Below are 15904 nucleotides of genomic sequence, written 5' to 3' on the forward strand. Positions count from 1 at the left end.
CAAAGTCTCCAAAGGCAAATTCATGAAGATGTGTCAAAAGTTCATGTGACTGAGAGTATGGCATGTACAACAATGCTCTATAGAGGCTGAGTAGTTTTGTTGCTATGAATTTTAACGTTGGGTTCTGATTAATTATGGGTCCTATTGACATTGGTTGAAGTTACATTGTGTCCAATTGGTTTATGGTGAATTTGTGTAGGATCCTATGACAAATCATTAACTGGCTCAAGGTGTGTAATATCATCACCTCCAATTTCATACCAGTGCAACCTGGGAAGTTTGTAACCCTCTGAGTTTGTGAAGTCCTGCACCTGACAGGCTTAAAGGGGTATTCCAGGGAAAAACTTTTTTTATATATATCAACTGGCTCCAGAAAGGTAAACAGATTTGTAAATTACTTCTATTAAAAAATCTTAATCCTTTCAATAATTATCAGCTGCTGAAGTCGAGTTGTTGTTTTCTGTCTGGCAACAGTGCTCTCTGCTGACATCTCTGCTTGTCTCGGGAACTGCACAGAGCAGAAGAGGTTTGCTATGGGGATTTGCGTCTAAACTGGGTGGTTCCCGAGACACGTGTCAACAGAGAGCACTTAGACAGAAAAGAACAACTCAACTTCAGAAGCTCATAAGTACTGAAAGGATTAAGATTTTTTAATAGAAGTAATTTACAAATCTGTTTAACTTTCTGGAGCCAGTTGATATATATAAAAAAAAGTTTTTTTCCTGGATAACCCCTTTAATGTGGGAAATAAATAAAAATTGTCCAACATGCCTATTGCCATATCCAATCAGATCTCACATTGTATTCCTAAAAGGGGTATTCCAGTGCTAAAAAAACATTTTCCCTGTCTGATCACAGGAAACGGAGGGGGGGGGGGGAGGGATTCCTCTGGGACCACTTGTGATCTCCAGAACATGGTCCTAGCATTCCTTGCTGCATGGAGTGGCGGGGTTGGAACATTTTCCATGCATTACCTATATAATTGCTGGAGATAACCAAGAGATGTACTCTGGTATCTCCAGCCCTCCTACAGGCAATGCATGGAGTGTGTCCAACGCCACAACTCTAAGCAGTGGAGAGAGACGGGGCCCCGTTCTAAAGATCAAAAATTTATTCCCTATCCTGTCGATAGAGGGTACATTTTTAAGCGCTGGTATACCCCTTAAGGAAATCTGATGACCCCTCTCCAAGAAACAGGCCCTGAAGTTGGTACTTAAGACCAAAGTGATTTGACACACTCCAGCAAGTTAGCCAAGTTGGCCAATGAGAGGAGATGTGAGTTAAGAGGTTGGTGGAGCAAGACCCCTTTTCTGAAAGCAGAGGGATTATCTGCTCTAGTAAGGAAAATAAAGGGGAATAGGAGTTTAACCCCTTAAGGACGCAGGACGTAAATGTACGTCCTGGTGAGGGGGTACTTAACGCACCAGGACGTACATTTACGTCCTAAGCATAACCGCGGGCATCGGAGCGATGCCCGTGTCATGCGCGGCTGATCCCGGCTGCTGATCGCAGCCAGGGACCCGCCGGCAATGGCCGACGCCTGCGATCTCGCGGGCGTCCGCCATTAACCCCTCAGGTGCCGGGATCAATACAGATCCCGGCATCTGCGGGAGTTCGCGATTTAAATGAACGATCGCATCGCCCGCAGCGCTGCTGCGGGGATCCGATCATTCATAACGCCGCACGGAGGTCCCCTCTCCTTCCTCCGTGCGGCTCCCGGCGTCTCCTGCTCTGGTCTGTGATCGAGCAGACCATAGCAGGAGATGACCGATAATACTGATCTGTTCTATGTCCTATACATAGAACAGATCAGTATTAGCAATCATGGTATTGCTATGAATAGTCCCCTATGGGGACTATTCAAGTGTAAAAATAATGTAAAAAAATGTAAAAGTAAAAAAAAAGTGAAAAATCCCCTCCCCCAATAAAAAAGTAAAACGTCCGTTTTTTCCTATTTTACCCCCAAAAAGCGTAAAAAACATTTTTTATAGACATATTTGGTTTCGCCGCGTGCGTAAATGTCTGAACTATTAAAATAAAATGTTAATGATCCCGTACGGTGAACGGCGTGAACGAAAAAAAATTTAAAAAGTCAAAAATTCCTACTTTTTTAATACATTTTATTAAAAAAAAAATTATAAAAAGTGTATTAAAAGTTTTTTATATGCAAATGTGGTAGCAAAAAAAAGTACAGATCATGGCGCAAAAAATGAGCCCCCATACCGCCACTTATACGGAAAAATAAAAAAGTTAGAGGTCATCAAAATAAAGGGATGATAAACGTACTAATTTGGTTAAAAAGTTTGTGATTTTTTTTAAGCGCAACAATAATATAAAAGTATATAATAATGGGTATCATTTTAATCGTATTGACCCTAAGATTAAAGAACACACGTCATTTTTACCATAAATTGTACGGCGTGAAAACAAAACCTTCCAAAATTAGCAAAATTGCGTTTTTCGTTTTAATTTCCCCACAAAAATAGTGTTTTTTGGTTGCGCCATACATTTTATGATATAATGAGTGATGTAATTACAAAGGACAACTGGTCGCGCAAAAAACAAGCCCTCATACTAGTCTGTGGATGAAAATATAAAAGAGTTATGATTTTTAGAAGGCGAGGAGGAAAAAATGAAAACGTAAAAATTTAATTGTCTGAGTCCTTAAGGCCAAAATGGGCTGAGTCCTTAAGGGGTTAAGGTAGACCAGTAGACCAGAGAGGTGATGCTAGTGGAGGACCGCCTGTTACAAAGACCTGAATCTTTGAACAGTGCCTTGTTTTCCTAATGCTCGAGTTTACCATATTGTGGACTGGGTTTATAGACTTTTCGGAGGGACTTGTGAGAATGAAGTGGTCATGGTGCACATTGGTAGGTAAAGAATCCTTGAAATAATTTCAGGGACTTAGGCCATAAGTAAAGGGCAAGGACCTGAAAGGTAGTATTTTTTTTATTTTATTATTTAAATGCTACCTGTTCCACATTCTAAATTGGGGACCTAAGAAAGTTGCTCAAGAACTGGTATAGGAAGATGGGGTTTCCTTTTCTGTTGGCTGTAGGCCAACTGTATGTTATGAATGGGCTGCACCTTAAAATGAGGACATTATAGCCAAGATGTATCAAACTGTGTGAGAGGAAAAGTGGAGTGATTTTCCTACAGCAACCAATCACAGCTCAGGTTTCACTTTACCACAGCTCGTTGCTGGGGGGAAATCTCTCTTTTTTTTTCTCTCACACAGTTTGATAAATCTGGGCCTTTGTCTTATTATTAGGTTTTCTGCTACTTCCATTATACTTGGAGATTTAGTACAAAGCAGAAATCTGCAGGGAAAAAGCAAAGAAAAAATGTTTTGTTTATTTATTTATTTTTGTTTCTTTTTTGCAGTAATAAAGGCCATTACATTTGACTTTAAGTGTCCATACACTTTCATTAACTTTAATAATCATGCTTGAGGAGGGGAGGAGTATTTCTCCCAGAACAATAGGGTTAGGTGGTAAAATTCCAACAGACCCAACCATTCTAAGGTTTAGGGGACCCTTTAATTTTATCCAACAGGCCAGACAGAATATTAAAAGTGGAGGGATGTTGTTGAGACAATCATTAATAAGCCTTATGACCAATGAATACCTTATTAGAAAAAGCACATAAAGAAAAAAATATGTAGTTAACCCCTTAAGGACCAGGCCATTTTACACCTTAGGACCAGAGCGTTTTTTGAACATCTGACCACTGTCACTTTAAGCATTAATAACTCTAAGACGCTTTTACCTATCATTCTGACTCCAAGATTGTTTTATCTTGACATATTCTACTTTATGTTATTGGTAAAATTTTGTCGATACTTGCATCGTTTCTTAGTGAAAAATTCCAAAATTTGATGAAAAAATAAAAAATTTTGCATTTTTCTAACTTTGAAGCTCTCTGCTTGTAAGGAAAATGGATACTCCAAATAATTTTTTTTTTATTCGCATATACAATATGTCCACTTTATGTTTGCATCATAAAATTTACGAGTTTTTACTTTTGGAAGACACCAGAGGGCTTCAAAGTTCAGCAGTAATTTTCCAATTTTTCACAAAATTTCCAAAATCACAATTTTTCAGGGACCAGTTCAGGTTTGAAGTGGATTTGAAGGGTCTTCATCTTAGAAATTCCCCATAAATGACCCCATTATAAAAACTGCACCCCCCAAAGTATTCAAAATGACATTCAGTCAGCATTTTAACCCTTTAGGTGTTTCACAGGAATAGCAGCAAAGTGAAGGAGAAAATTCACAATCTTAATTTTTTACACTCGCATGTTCTTGTAGACCCAATTTTTGAAATTTTACAAGGGGTAAAAGGAGAAAATGTATACTTATATTTGTAGCCCAGTTTCTCTCGAGTAAGCACATACCTCATATGTCTATGTAAATTGTTCGGCGGGCGCAGTAGAGGGCTCAGAAGCGAAGGAGCGACGAGGGGATTTTGGAGAGTACGTTTTTCTGAAATGGTTTTTGGGGGGCATGTTGCATTTAGGAAGCCCCTATGGTGCCAGAACAGGAAAAAATACCCACATGGCATACCATTTTGGAAACTATACCCCTTGAGGAACGTAACAAGGAATAAAGTGAGCCTTAATACCCCACAGGTGTTTCACGACTTTTGCATATGTAAAAGAATGTTCAAAAAAATGTCACTAAAATGTGTGTTTCCACCCAAATTTCACATGTATGCAAGGGTTAATAGCAGAAAATACCCCCCCAAAATTTGTAACCCCATCTCTTCTGAGTATGGAGGTACCCCATAAGTTGACCTGAAGTGCACTACGGGGGAACTACAATGCTCAGAAGAGAAGGAGTCATATTTGGCTTTTTGAGAGCAAATTTTGCTCAGGGGGCATGTCGCATTTAGGAAGCCCCTATAGGGCCAGGACAGCAAAATAACCCCCACATGGCATACCATATTGGAAACTAGACCCCTTGAGGAATGTAACAAGGGGTACAGTGAGCATTTACCCCCCACTGGTGTCTGTCATATCTTTGGAACAGTGGGCTGTACAAAATTTTTAATTTGCACAGCCCACTGTTCCAAAGATCTGTCAGACACCAGTGGGGTGTAAATTCTCACTGCACCCCTCATTACATTCCGTGAGGGGTGTAGTTTCCGAAATCGGGTCACATGTGGTTTTTTTTTTTTTGCGTTTGTCAAAACCGCTGTAACAATCAGCCACCCCTGTGCAAATCACCTCAAATGTACATGGCGCACTCTCCCTTCTGGGCCTTGTTGTGCGCCCCCAGAGCACTTTGCACCCACATATGGGGTATCTCCGTAGTCGGGAGAAATTGCATTACAAATTTTGGGGGGCGTTTTTCCCTTTTACCTCTTGTCAAAATGAAAAGTATGGGGCAACACCAGCATGTTAGTGTAAAAAATTTTTTTTTTACACTAACATGCTGGTGTAGACCCCCAACTTCACCTTTTCATAAGGGGTGAAAGGAGAAAAAGCCCCCCCAAAATTTGTTAGGCAATTTCTCCCGAGTACGGCGATACCCCATATGTGACCCTAAACTGTTGCCTTGAAATACGACAGGGCTCCAAAGTGAGAGAGCGCCATGTGCATTTGAGGCCTGAATTAGGGATTTGCATAGGGGTGGACATAGGGGTATTCTACGCCAGTGATTCCCAAACAGGGTGCCTCCAGCTGTTGCAAAACTCCCAGCATGCCTGGACAGTCAACGGCTGTCCGGCAATACTGGGAGTTGTTGTTTTGCAACAGCTGGAGGCTCCATTTTGGAAACAGTGGCGTACCAGACGCTTTCATTTTTATTGGGGAGGGGAGGGGGGCTGTGTAGGGGTATGTGTATATGTACTGTTTTTTTACTTTTTATTTTATTTTGTGTTAGTGTAGTGTAGTGTTTTTAGGGTACAGTCACATGGGTGGGGGGTTACAGCGAGTTTTAGCTGCCGCGCAAAATTTGCTGCATCGCAAACTTGCAGCCTGATACTCACTGAAAGCCCCCTGCCCATGTGAATGTATCCTGTACATTCACAGGGGGGGACCTCCAGCTGTTGCAAAACTACAACTCCCAGCATGCACAGTCCATCAGTGCATGCTGGTAGTTATAGTTTTGCAACAGCTGGAGGCACACGGGTTGAGAAACACTGAGTTAGGAAACAGACAATGTTTCCCAACCAGTGTGCCTCCTGTTGTTGCAAAACCACAACTCCCAAACATTCTCAGGCATGCTGGGAGTAGTAGTTCAGCAACATCTTTAGAGCCAGATGTTGCCGAACTACAACTCCCAGCATGCTTGGAGTTGTAGTTTTGCAACATCTGGAGGACTACAGTTTGCAGACCACTAATACAGTGGTTCCCAATCTGTGCCCTTCCAGATGTTGCAAAACTACAACTCCCAGTATGCCAAAACTGTCCAGGCATGCTGGGAGTTGTAGTTCTGCAACATCTGAAGGGCCAGATGCTGCAGAACTACAACTCCCAGCATGCCTGGACAGTAAGGGCATGCTGAGGATGTGTAGTTTTGCAACATCTGGAAGGGCACAGTGGTCTCCAAACTGTGGACCTCCAGATGTTGCAAAACTGCAACTCCCAGCATGCCCAGACGCCAAGGGCTGTCTGGGCATGCTGGGAGTTGTAGTTTACAGGGTCCCATTACAGCAATGCGTGTCGCTTTACGGCGACGTGCATTGCTGTAAAGGGCCCGATCGCGACTGAAGAGGAACTCACCTGTCGCCGCCGTCTCCGCCGCCGGGATCCGGCTCTTCAGGGACGAGGTAAGTACCGGGGCCGGTCCCCAGCACTCCCTTGTCCCCCGCCACGTCCTCTGGTCTTCCTCCCATCCTCTCCGGACTTCCAGGGGCCGGGCAGGACGGGAGGAAGTAACCGCCCCCCCCTGCGATTGGTCGGTTAGCTAACCGACGGATCGCAGGGGATCGGAGGAGGTGGCAGGCTTGCCACCTCGCTCCTAGGCTCCAGCATGGTCCTGGCTGTCTGTGACAGCCGGGATCATGCAAAATTACCGGGCGATCGGGTCTCAGAGATCCGATCAGCCCGGTATCGCCACAGATCGCAAGGGTGCGATTTGGGTGCGATTTGCGATTTCCCTTGCGATTTGCGGCGATCGCCGACATGGGGGGCCTACATGGCCCCCCTCAGCGTTTGCCCTGGATGCCTGCTGAAGGATTTCAGCAGGCACCCGATTCCAATCTCTGCCCGGCGAGCGGCAGAGACCGGAAAACGCCATGAAGTTGTGGAACGTCATTGGTCCTTAAAGCCCAGGGTGCCATGACGTTCCACAACGTCATTGGTCCTTAAGAGGTTAAAGGGGTATTCCAGGAAAAAATCTTTTATATATATATATATATATATATATATATATATATATATATATCAATCAACTGGCTCCAGAAAGTTAAACAGATTTGTAAATTACTTCTATTAAAAAATCTTAATCCTTTCAATAATTATCAGCTGCTGAAGTTGAGTTGTTCTTTTCTGTCTAGCCATAGTGCTCTCTGCTGACATCTCTGCTTGTCTCGGGAACTGCACAGAGTAGAATAGGTTTGCTCTGGGGATTTGCTTCTAAACTGGGCGGTTCCCGAGACACGTGTCATCAGAGAGCACTTAGACAGAAAAGAACAGCTCTGTTTCTATCTTTGCAGATGACACCAAGCTTTGTAGCACAGTACAGTCTATAGAGGATGTGCATAAGTTACAAGATGACTTGGATAGACTAAGTGTCTGGGCATCCACTTGGCAAATGAGGTTCAATGTGGATAAATGTAAGGTTATGCATCTGGGTACTAATAACCTGCATGCATCGTATGTCTTAGGGGGGATTAAACTGTCAGAGTCACTGGTAGAGAAGGATCTGGGTGTACTTGTAGATCACAGACTACAGAATAGCACAATGTCAGGCTGCTGCTTCCAAAGCCGGCAGGATATTGTCATGTATAAAAAGAGGCATGGACTCAAGGGACAGGGACATAATACTCCCCCTTTATAAAGCATTGGTACGGCCTCACCTGGAATATGCTGTTCAGTTTTGGGCACCTGTCTATAAAAGGGACACTGTGGAGCTGGAAAGGGTGCAGAGACGCGCGACTAAACTAATATGGGGCATGGAACATCTTAGCTATGAGGAGCGGTTAAAGGAGTTACAATTGTTTAGTCTTGAGAAGAGACGTTTAAGGGGGGATATGATAAACGTATATAAGTATATAAATGGCCCATACAAAAAATATGGAGAAAAACTGTTCCAGGTTAAACCCCCCCAAAGGATGAGGGGGCACTCCCTCCGTCTGGAGAAGAAAAGGTTTAGTCTAAAGGGGCGACAGGCCTTCTTTACCGTGAGGACTGTGAATTTATGGAACGGTCTACCTCAGGAACTGGTCACAGCAGGAACAACTAACAGCTTTAAAACAGGATTAGATACATTCCTGGAACAAAATAACATTAATGCTTATGCAGAATTATAAAACTACATCCCTTTCCCTTATCCCCTTACACCCTTCACTTCAATTCCCTGGTTGGACTTGATGGACATATGTCTTTTTTCAACCATACTAACTATGTAACTATGTAACTATGTAACTATGTAACTACTAACTATGTAACTATGTAACTATGTAACTACTAACTATGTAACTATGTAACTATGTAACTCAATTTCAGCAGCTCATAAGTACTGAAAGGATTAAGATTTTTTTAACCCCTTAAGGACGCAGCCCTTTTTCACCTTAAGGACTGAGCCCTTTTTCGCAATTATGACCACCGTCCCTTTACGAATTAATAACGCGAAAACGCTTTTACCGAATATTCTGATTCTGAGATTGTTTTTTCGTGACATATTCTACTTTATTTTGGTGGTAAATTTTCAGCGTTAATTGCTTAATTTTTTGGTGAAAAATCCCCAAATTTCATGAAAATTTTGAAAATTTAGAATTTTTCTAAGTTTGAAGCTCTCTAATTGTAAGGAAAATGGATATTCCAAATACATTTTATTTTTCTTCACAAACAAAATATGTCCACTTTATGTTGCCATCATAAAATGGACATACTTTTGCTTTTTGAAAAAATTAGAGGGCTTCAAAGTAGAGCATCAATTTTCAAAAATGTCATGAAAATTGCTAAATCTGAAGGGACCGATGTTACAGAACTACAACTCCCAGCATGCCTGGGCAGTCGAGGCATGCTGAGAGTTGTAGTTTGGCAACTTCTGGAGGGCTACTGTTTGGGCACCACTGTAACAGTGGTCTCCAAACTGTGACCCTCCAGATGTTGCAAAACTACAACTCCCAGCATGCCCAGACAGCCTTTGGCTGTCTGGGCATGCTGGGAGTTGCAGTTTGGCCCCCCTAGTGGTTGCCACAGTAAAGATCGATTTACTTTCACTTTCAATTCCCCCCCCCCCCCCCCTCCCACTGTCGATTCCCTACCTGATCAGGATCCAGCAGGCTCCAGCGAAGATCCCAGGTCCCCAGGCATCTTCTCCTGCAGGTACGGCCCCCATCTTCTTCCCAGAGCCCCTCGACATCCAGGGGCGGGCAAAACCCCCTGTCCTGCGCTGCCATTGGTCAGAACTCTGTTCTGAATAATGCCAGGGGATAGGAGTAGATCGCAGCTTTGCGACCTCACTCCTATCCTTTAGGCTGATCGGGGCTGTTGCTGACAGCTCCGATCAGCCCTATTTTCCGGGTGATCGGGTCACCAGAGACCCGATCAGCCCGGAATTGGAGAAAATCGCATGTCTGAATTGACATCCGATTTTCTCCGATCGCCGACATGGGGGGGTCTCAGGACCCCCCCTGGGCGATGTGCCAGGGTGCCTGCTGAATGATTTCAGCAGGCATCCGGCTCCGGTCCCCAACCGGCTAGCGGTGGGGACCGGATTTCCCACGGGCGTATGGATACGCCCTCGGTCCTTAAGAACTCGGAATGCAGGGCGTATCCATACGCCCTGTGTCCTGAAGAGGTTAATACACGCAATTTACAAATCTGTTTAACTTTCTGGAGCCAGGTGATATATAAAAAAAAGTTTTTCCTGGAATACCCCTTTAAGTAAAACTTTAAGGGTTCAATTGATGATTAGAAGAATAAAACATTTACTCTACTGAAAGTAGTGATGATAGTGAGGCACTAAAAATTATAAATAAAGGTCATGAAGTTTGAAAGGACAGACTGATTGCCAAAGAACCCAAAAATATTTTTAAATAATAGGAAACTAAGGTCCCCTCAGAAATAGAAGGATGAGAAATAGGCCAATCTATGAAATGTAAATTTTCCATGTCATGTCAACTGCTTAACCCAAAAAGGAGTGCAGTAGCTTCTCAGTTCCAAGAGTTAAAATACCACACAACCTGAAAACAGGTGTGGCGCTATTTTTTTTTAAGAAAGCAGCTATGTTTTTCTAGTCCTTCATAACCTCTTTAAGGCCCAGTTGAAAACAAGTCTATTCGGTGCTGACTCTCTTCTTCTGATGAACAAAATTACCCCAGTCTGGCACTTTTTCCTTTGCATTGTCCATGATCAATACATAAACTATACATTGCCCTCGGGTACTCCGGTGGAAAACGTTTTTCTTTTAAATCAACTGATGCCAGAAAGTTAAACAGATTAGTAAATTACTTCTATTAAGAAAACTTTAATCCTTCCAGTACTTATTAGCAGCTGTATACTACAGAGGAAATTCTTTTATTTTTGGATTTTTTTTCTGTCACAACCACAGTGCTCTCTGCTGACACCTCTGTCCATGTCAGGAACTGTCCAGAGCAGCATATGTTTGCTATGTGGATTTTCTCTTGCTCTGGCCAGTTCCTGACATGGACAGAGGTGTCAGCACTGTGGTTGTGACAGAAAAAAATGCAAAAGAAAAGAATTTCCACTGTAGAATACAGCTGCTAATAAGTACTGGAAGGATTAAGATTTTTTAATAGAAGTAATTTACAAATCTGTTTAACTTTCTGGCATCTGTTCATTAAAAAAAAAAAAGTTTTCCACCGGAGTACCCCTTTAACCCCTTAATGACGCAGGACGTAAATGTACGTCCTGGTGAGGTGGTACGTAACGCACCAGGACGTACATTTACTTCCTAAGCATAACCCCGAGCATCGGAGCGATGCCCGAATCATGCGTGGCAGGTCCCGGCTGCTCATCGCAGCCAGGGACCCGCCCGTAATGGCAGACACCTGCGATCCTGCGGATGTCCGCCATTAACCCCTCAGATGCCGTGATCAATACAGCGCTGCCACAGCGATCCGATCATCCACCACGGCAGACGGAGGTCCCCTCACCTTGCTCCGCTGCCTTCCGGGAGTCTTCTGCTCTGATCTGCCTTCCCGCAGACCAGACCAGATGATGACCGATAACCCTGATCACTGGTATGTCCTATACATAGCACTGAACAGGATTAGCAATCGAATGATTGCTATAAATAGTCCCCTATGGGGACTATTAAAGTGTAAAAATAAAAGTAAAAAAAAGTTTTAAAAAAAAGTGAAAAAATGTGAAAAACCCCCTCCCCCAATAAAAACGTAAATTGTCCAATTTTCCCTATTTCACCCCAAAAAAGTGTTAAAAAATATTTTATAATACATATTTGGTATCACCTCGTGCGTAAATATCTGAACTATTAAAATAAAATGTTAATGATACCGTACGGTGAACGGCGTGAACGTAAAACAAAAAAGTCCAAAATAGCTGCTTTTTTATAACATTTTATTCAAAAAAAAATATTATAAAAAATGAATTAAAAGTTTTATATAAGCAAATATGGTATCATTAAAAAAAAACAGATCACGGTGCAAAAAAATGAGCACTCATACCGCCGCTTATACAGAAAAATGAAAAAGTTATAGGTCTTCAAAATAGGGGGATTTTAAACATACTAATTTGGTTGAAAAGTTTGCGATTTTTTTAAAGCTCAACAGTAATAGAAAAGTATCTAGCCATGGGTATCATTTAAATCATATTGACCCAAAGAATAAAGGACACATGTCATTTTTACCATAAATTGTAAGGGGTGAAAACAAAACCTTCCAAAATTAACAAAATTGCGGTTTTCTTTTTAATTTCCCCACATAAATAGTATATTTTTTTTGTTGCGCCATACATTTTATGGTAAAGTGAGTGATGGCATTACAACGGACAACTGGTCGTGCAAAAAACAAGCCCTCATACTAGTCTGTGGATAAAAATATTAAAGAGCTATGATTTTTTGAAGAAGAGACGGAAAAAATGAAAGCGTAAAAATAAAATTGTCTGCGTCCTTAGGTCCCAAATGGGCTGAGTCCTTAAGGGGTTAAGCACCAACCAGATGGAAAGTGGCTTTAAGCCACTGATACATTAGCTGGCACTGTTGCTAAGGAGGGGACTTTTACCAAATTTTTTTTCCAGGAACCTCTGCCAACCTTGTACTGGGCTTGAAATACATATTTAAATTCATACCACTATTTATTCCTGGCACTTTTGTAGCATGTTGTCTGCAATGACCTATAACAGTCCCATACACAAATGTTAGAAAAAATTTTTTTTATTTAAAATAGCACAACACATCTACTCACATGCGTTTTTTACTATGGCAATTTGGTTGGGGTAGTTCTACAACTCTTAATGGGACCTTATAGTTCATGTGTATTTGACCTCATTACTTTTTTAATAATCATTGGTTAAAGAAAACAAAGTAAATATGTTATGAATTTCTGAGAAACAGAGGAGCCTAAAAGGGGTTATATTGTTATGTAAAACTTGGCCCTTACCCACAGGATAGGTGATAGGTGTCTGATCATAGGGTCAGATCACTAGGACCCTCGCAATCTCAAAAATGGGGCCCATCTCTTATCTCGGATCACTTTGGCCACACCTTCCAAGATGAACTGGTCTTGGGAGTGACAACCCACTCCGCTAATCAATGGCTGAGGCGGGAGATCGCTGTGGACAGTGATCGGTAGATTGGGCCATTACTCCCAAGATCAGGTCATCTGGGAAGGTGGAAGAGGTAAGAACCGGGTCTAGTTCTGAAGATCACAGGGGGTCCCAGCGGTCTGACATTTATTATCTAACCTGTGGATACAGGATTTTTATTTTTTTTTTGTTACATAACCATAGCACCTGTGATTACTTTTTATCATAACTGTTTACATTATCAATGACAGAACCTTACAGACTTTTACCGAATTAAAAAAATAAAAACAATAAAAAAATAGACTCTTACTGAATGTCTGTGCTCATTTTCAGGTTCTAGCACTGGAAAAAATGGCTTTATCCCATGATTCCCTCTGTTATTCCATTGTGGATATACGTCTTCTTCGTGAATACCTTGGATCTTATACACCTGCCCTACAATACTTCAGTTTTGTGATGTCCATTGTGATCTGCCTGGTGGGATTGGTAGGAAACGCAGTTGTTATCCTGTTTCTTGGATTTATCATGAAGAAACACAAATCTAAATACTGGTTCCTAAATTTGGCTCTTGCTGATTTCTTGGCTCTCCTGACCTTACCGCTCCATGCTATCTCAGTTCTTAAAGGCACCTGGACATTTGGGACACACTTTTGTAAATTTTATCTCTTCTCTTTATGTGCCAATATGCACGCTAGTATTTACATTCTTATTGCTTTAAATATTGCCAGAGTATTGTCTGTAGCAAAACCAATGTTCCACCTCAGATTTATCTCCCAACGTGTTTCTCTTTGGATCTGTTCTTTGATATGGGTTATCACAGGTCTCTCCTGTCTCCCAACATTTTACTTTAGTGGTGAAGTGAAAATTGGAGAATCCACACTATGCAGCTACTTAGGTTGTAAAAGTTTTAGTTCTGTAGTAGCCAACTATGGGTATAATGTGAGCAGTGAGAACGCTACGATAAGCATCTTAATGTCAGAAATCTACACCAAGTTGAACCCCTTTTTTGAACAATGCTCTTCTGACACATGTTGTGGTGGTGAGGAGACTCTAAATTTTTGGAACCATTTGATATTTACATCAAAGCGGTTTGCGATAGTGTTTCTTATCATTGGATATTTTATTCCCCTTGGTATTGTAATATCATCCAATTTAATTATAGTTGTTCGTGTGAGAAAATCCAAGACTGTTAATCCCCACAGGCTCTATCGAAGTGTACTCGTGATCATCCTGGTGTATTTCATATCGTGGACTCCATTTGTCATAGCACTGACTATGTTATTCATTTTTTTTCTCAATATGACCCTCATACCCATGTTTAATGTCCTTATATTTATGCCACTTTTGATCACCATTGCTTATACAAACACCTGTTTGAACCCTATTGTGTATGTGTTGAGTGGTGGGAGAATGAGAACAGAACTTTCTGATTTTATATGTAGTTTCAGAAGTAACAATAAGTGAATGGGCAATATCATATTATATCATCTGGATACTACCATCCAGATGTGATCCATTTAAATTTGACTGTTCAGTATTTAAACTGTGTTGGAATAATTATTGAATTGCTTTGCAAATATGGGAAATTTCCTAGCTTTAACTATATAAGGTAATAAGCCTATCTGTCTACATATCTGACCAGCAGAAGACAACTCCATTAGAAGCTGACTTTATGGTCTGTATAGAGGATGGGCCCTTAGAATAATTTCCTCAGATGGGAAAAACTTAATCTGACACTTCCTCATTTCTTTTTTTATTTACATTGCATTGCAACTCTGAGTAAACTAGATAATGATGAGCTTGGTGTAAAAAATTAAAGGGGTACTCCGCCCCTAGACATCTTATTCCCTATCCAAAGGATAGTGGATAAGATGTCTGATTGTGCGACCTCTGTGATTTTCTTGCAGCACCCGGCCTTCTAGAATGCTGCGTATCCTTTGGATAGGGAATAAGATGTCTAGGGGTGGAGTACCTTTTTAAGGAGGCAAAGCTACAGATATAAGCTTTTCATTGTTATTGTTTTGCTACTGTTTTTGTGATTCCTGTACTTTTCTAGTGACTAATACAGTGATTTGTAGGAAGACACATACCCTGCACTTCCTGCATCCAATAAAAAATCTCCAGAATACGTGTGTGACTTCCTTTAATGTATTTTTTGGAGTGACACAGACAGAGATATTTCCCATGGGTCATTTCTTAGAATTCATTATAAGCATAGCATCAACCATAAAAATCATTCCATTCATAACATGTAAAATCCTTATATATATAACAATTTCCCATGAGCATGTGTTCCAAAAATAAAATCTCTAAGGGCAAATTCATTGAGATGTGTCAGTGCTTGCAATTCTATACAGGTTGAGTAGTTTTGAATAACTTTTGGTCCTGTTGACATGTTCTGCACCAGAGAGGAAGCAGGAGATTGGGGAGTTTAGCAAATGGCTCAAGAGGCTCTAGATCAGTGATTCCCAACTGAGGTGCCTGTGGATTTTGCTGGGATTTTATTGTATTTTTTAAATGTCTCTCCCCGGCCTGCACGCTTATGACTGACGGTGCAGGGGGAAGGGAAGCCTGCGTGTGCACTACGCACACAGCATCCCCCTGTGTCCCCCTGCATCCCCCTCTCCCTTGTGGCGCAGTGAGCCTAAAATGGTGCCTTGAGGCGGAATGAGCTGCATCTGCGCCGGATTCCTGTGCCTGCCGTGGAACTGCAAGCTGCACGGGCAAGCTTGCTTAAGGTACTGTACCCTTTCCACCCCTCTGTTACCCCCTTCTCAACCCTGTCCAAACCCCCACCACCACCGTCACCCAGGTCCACTCCTCTTTCATCCATGTCCGCCTTGTCCACCTCCCTGTCCCTCCCTCTCACACATGTCCACCCTCCCATCATCCCCGTCACCCATGTCCACCCTCCTGTCATCCATGTCCGCCTTGTCCACTCCCCTGTCACTCATGTTTACCTCCCCGTCTACCCCCGTAGTCTACCCTGTCACCCATGTCCAC

At 42.0% G+C, this 15904-nt stretch overlaps 1 protein-coding gene across 1 annotated transcript; it reads left to right on the forward strand.

The window, feature by feature from the left end:
* Nucleotides 1-2741: 2741 nt before the first annotated feature.
* LOC130284945 (C3a anaphylatoxin chemotactic receptor-like) lies at nt 2742-15118 on the forward strand. The gene is made up of 2 exons (XM_056535929.1): nt 2742-2871; nt 13235-15118. Exons 1-2 carry the CDS (start codon nt 2788-2790, stop codon nt 14363-14365), a joined length of 1215 nt encoding a protein of 404 aa, XP_056391904.1. The 5' UTR covers nt 2742-2787; the 3' UTR covers nt 14366-15118.
* Nucleotides 15119-15904: the final 786 nt, after the last annotated feature.

Source organism: Hyla sarda, chromosome 8, assembly GCF_029499605.1.
Source record: "Hyla sarda isolate aHylSar1 chromosome 8, aHylSar1.hap1, whole genome shotgun sequence".
Taxonomy (NCBI): Eukaryota; Metazoa; Chordata; class Amphibia; order Anura; family Hylidae; genus Hyla; species Hyla sarda.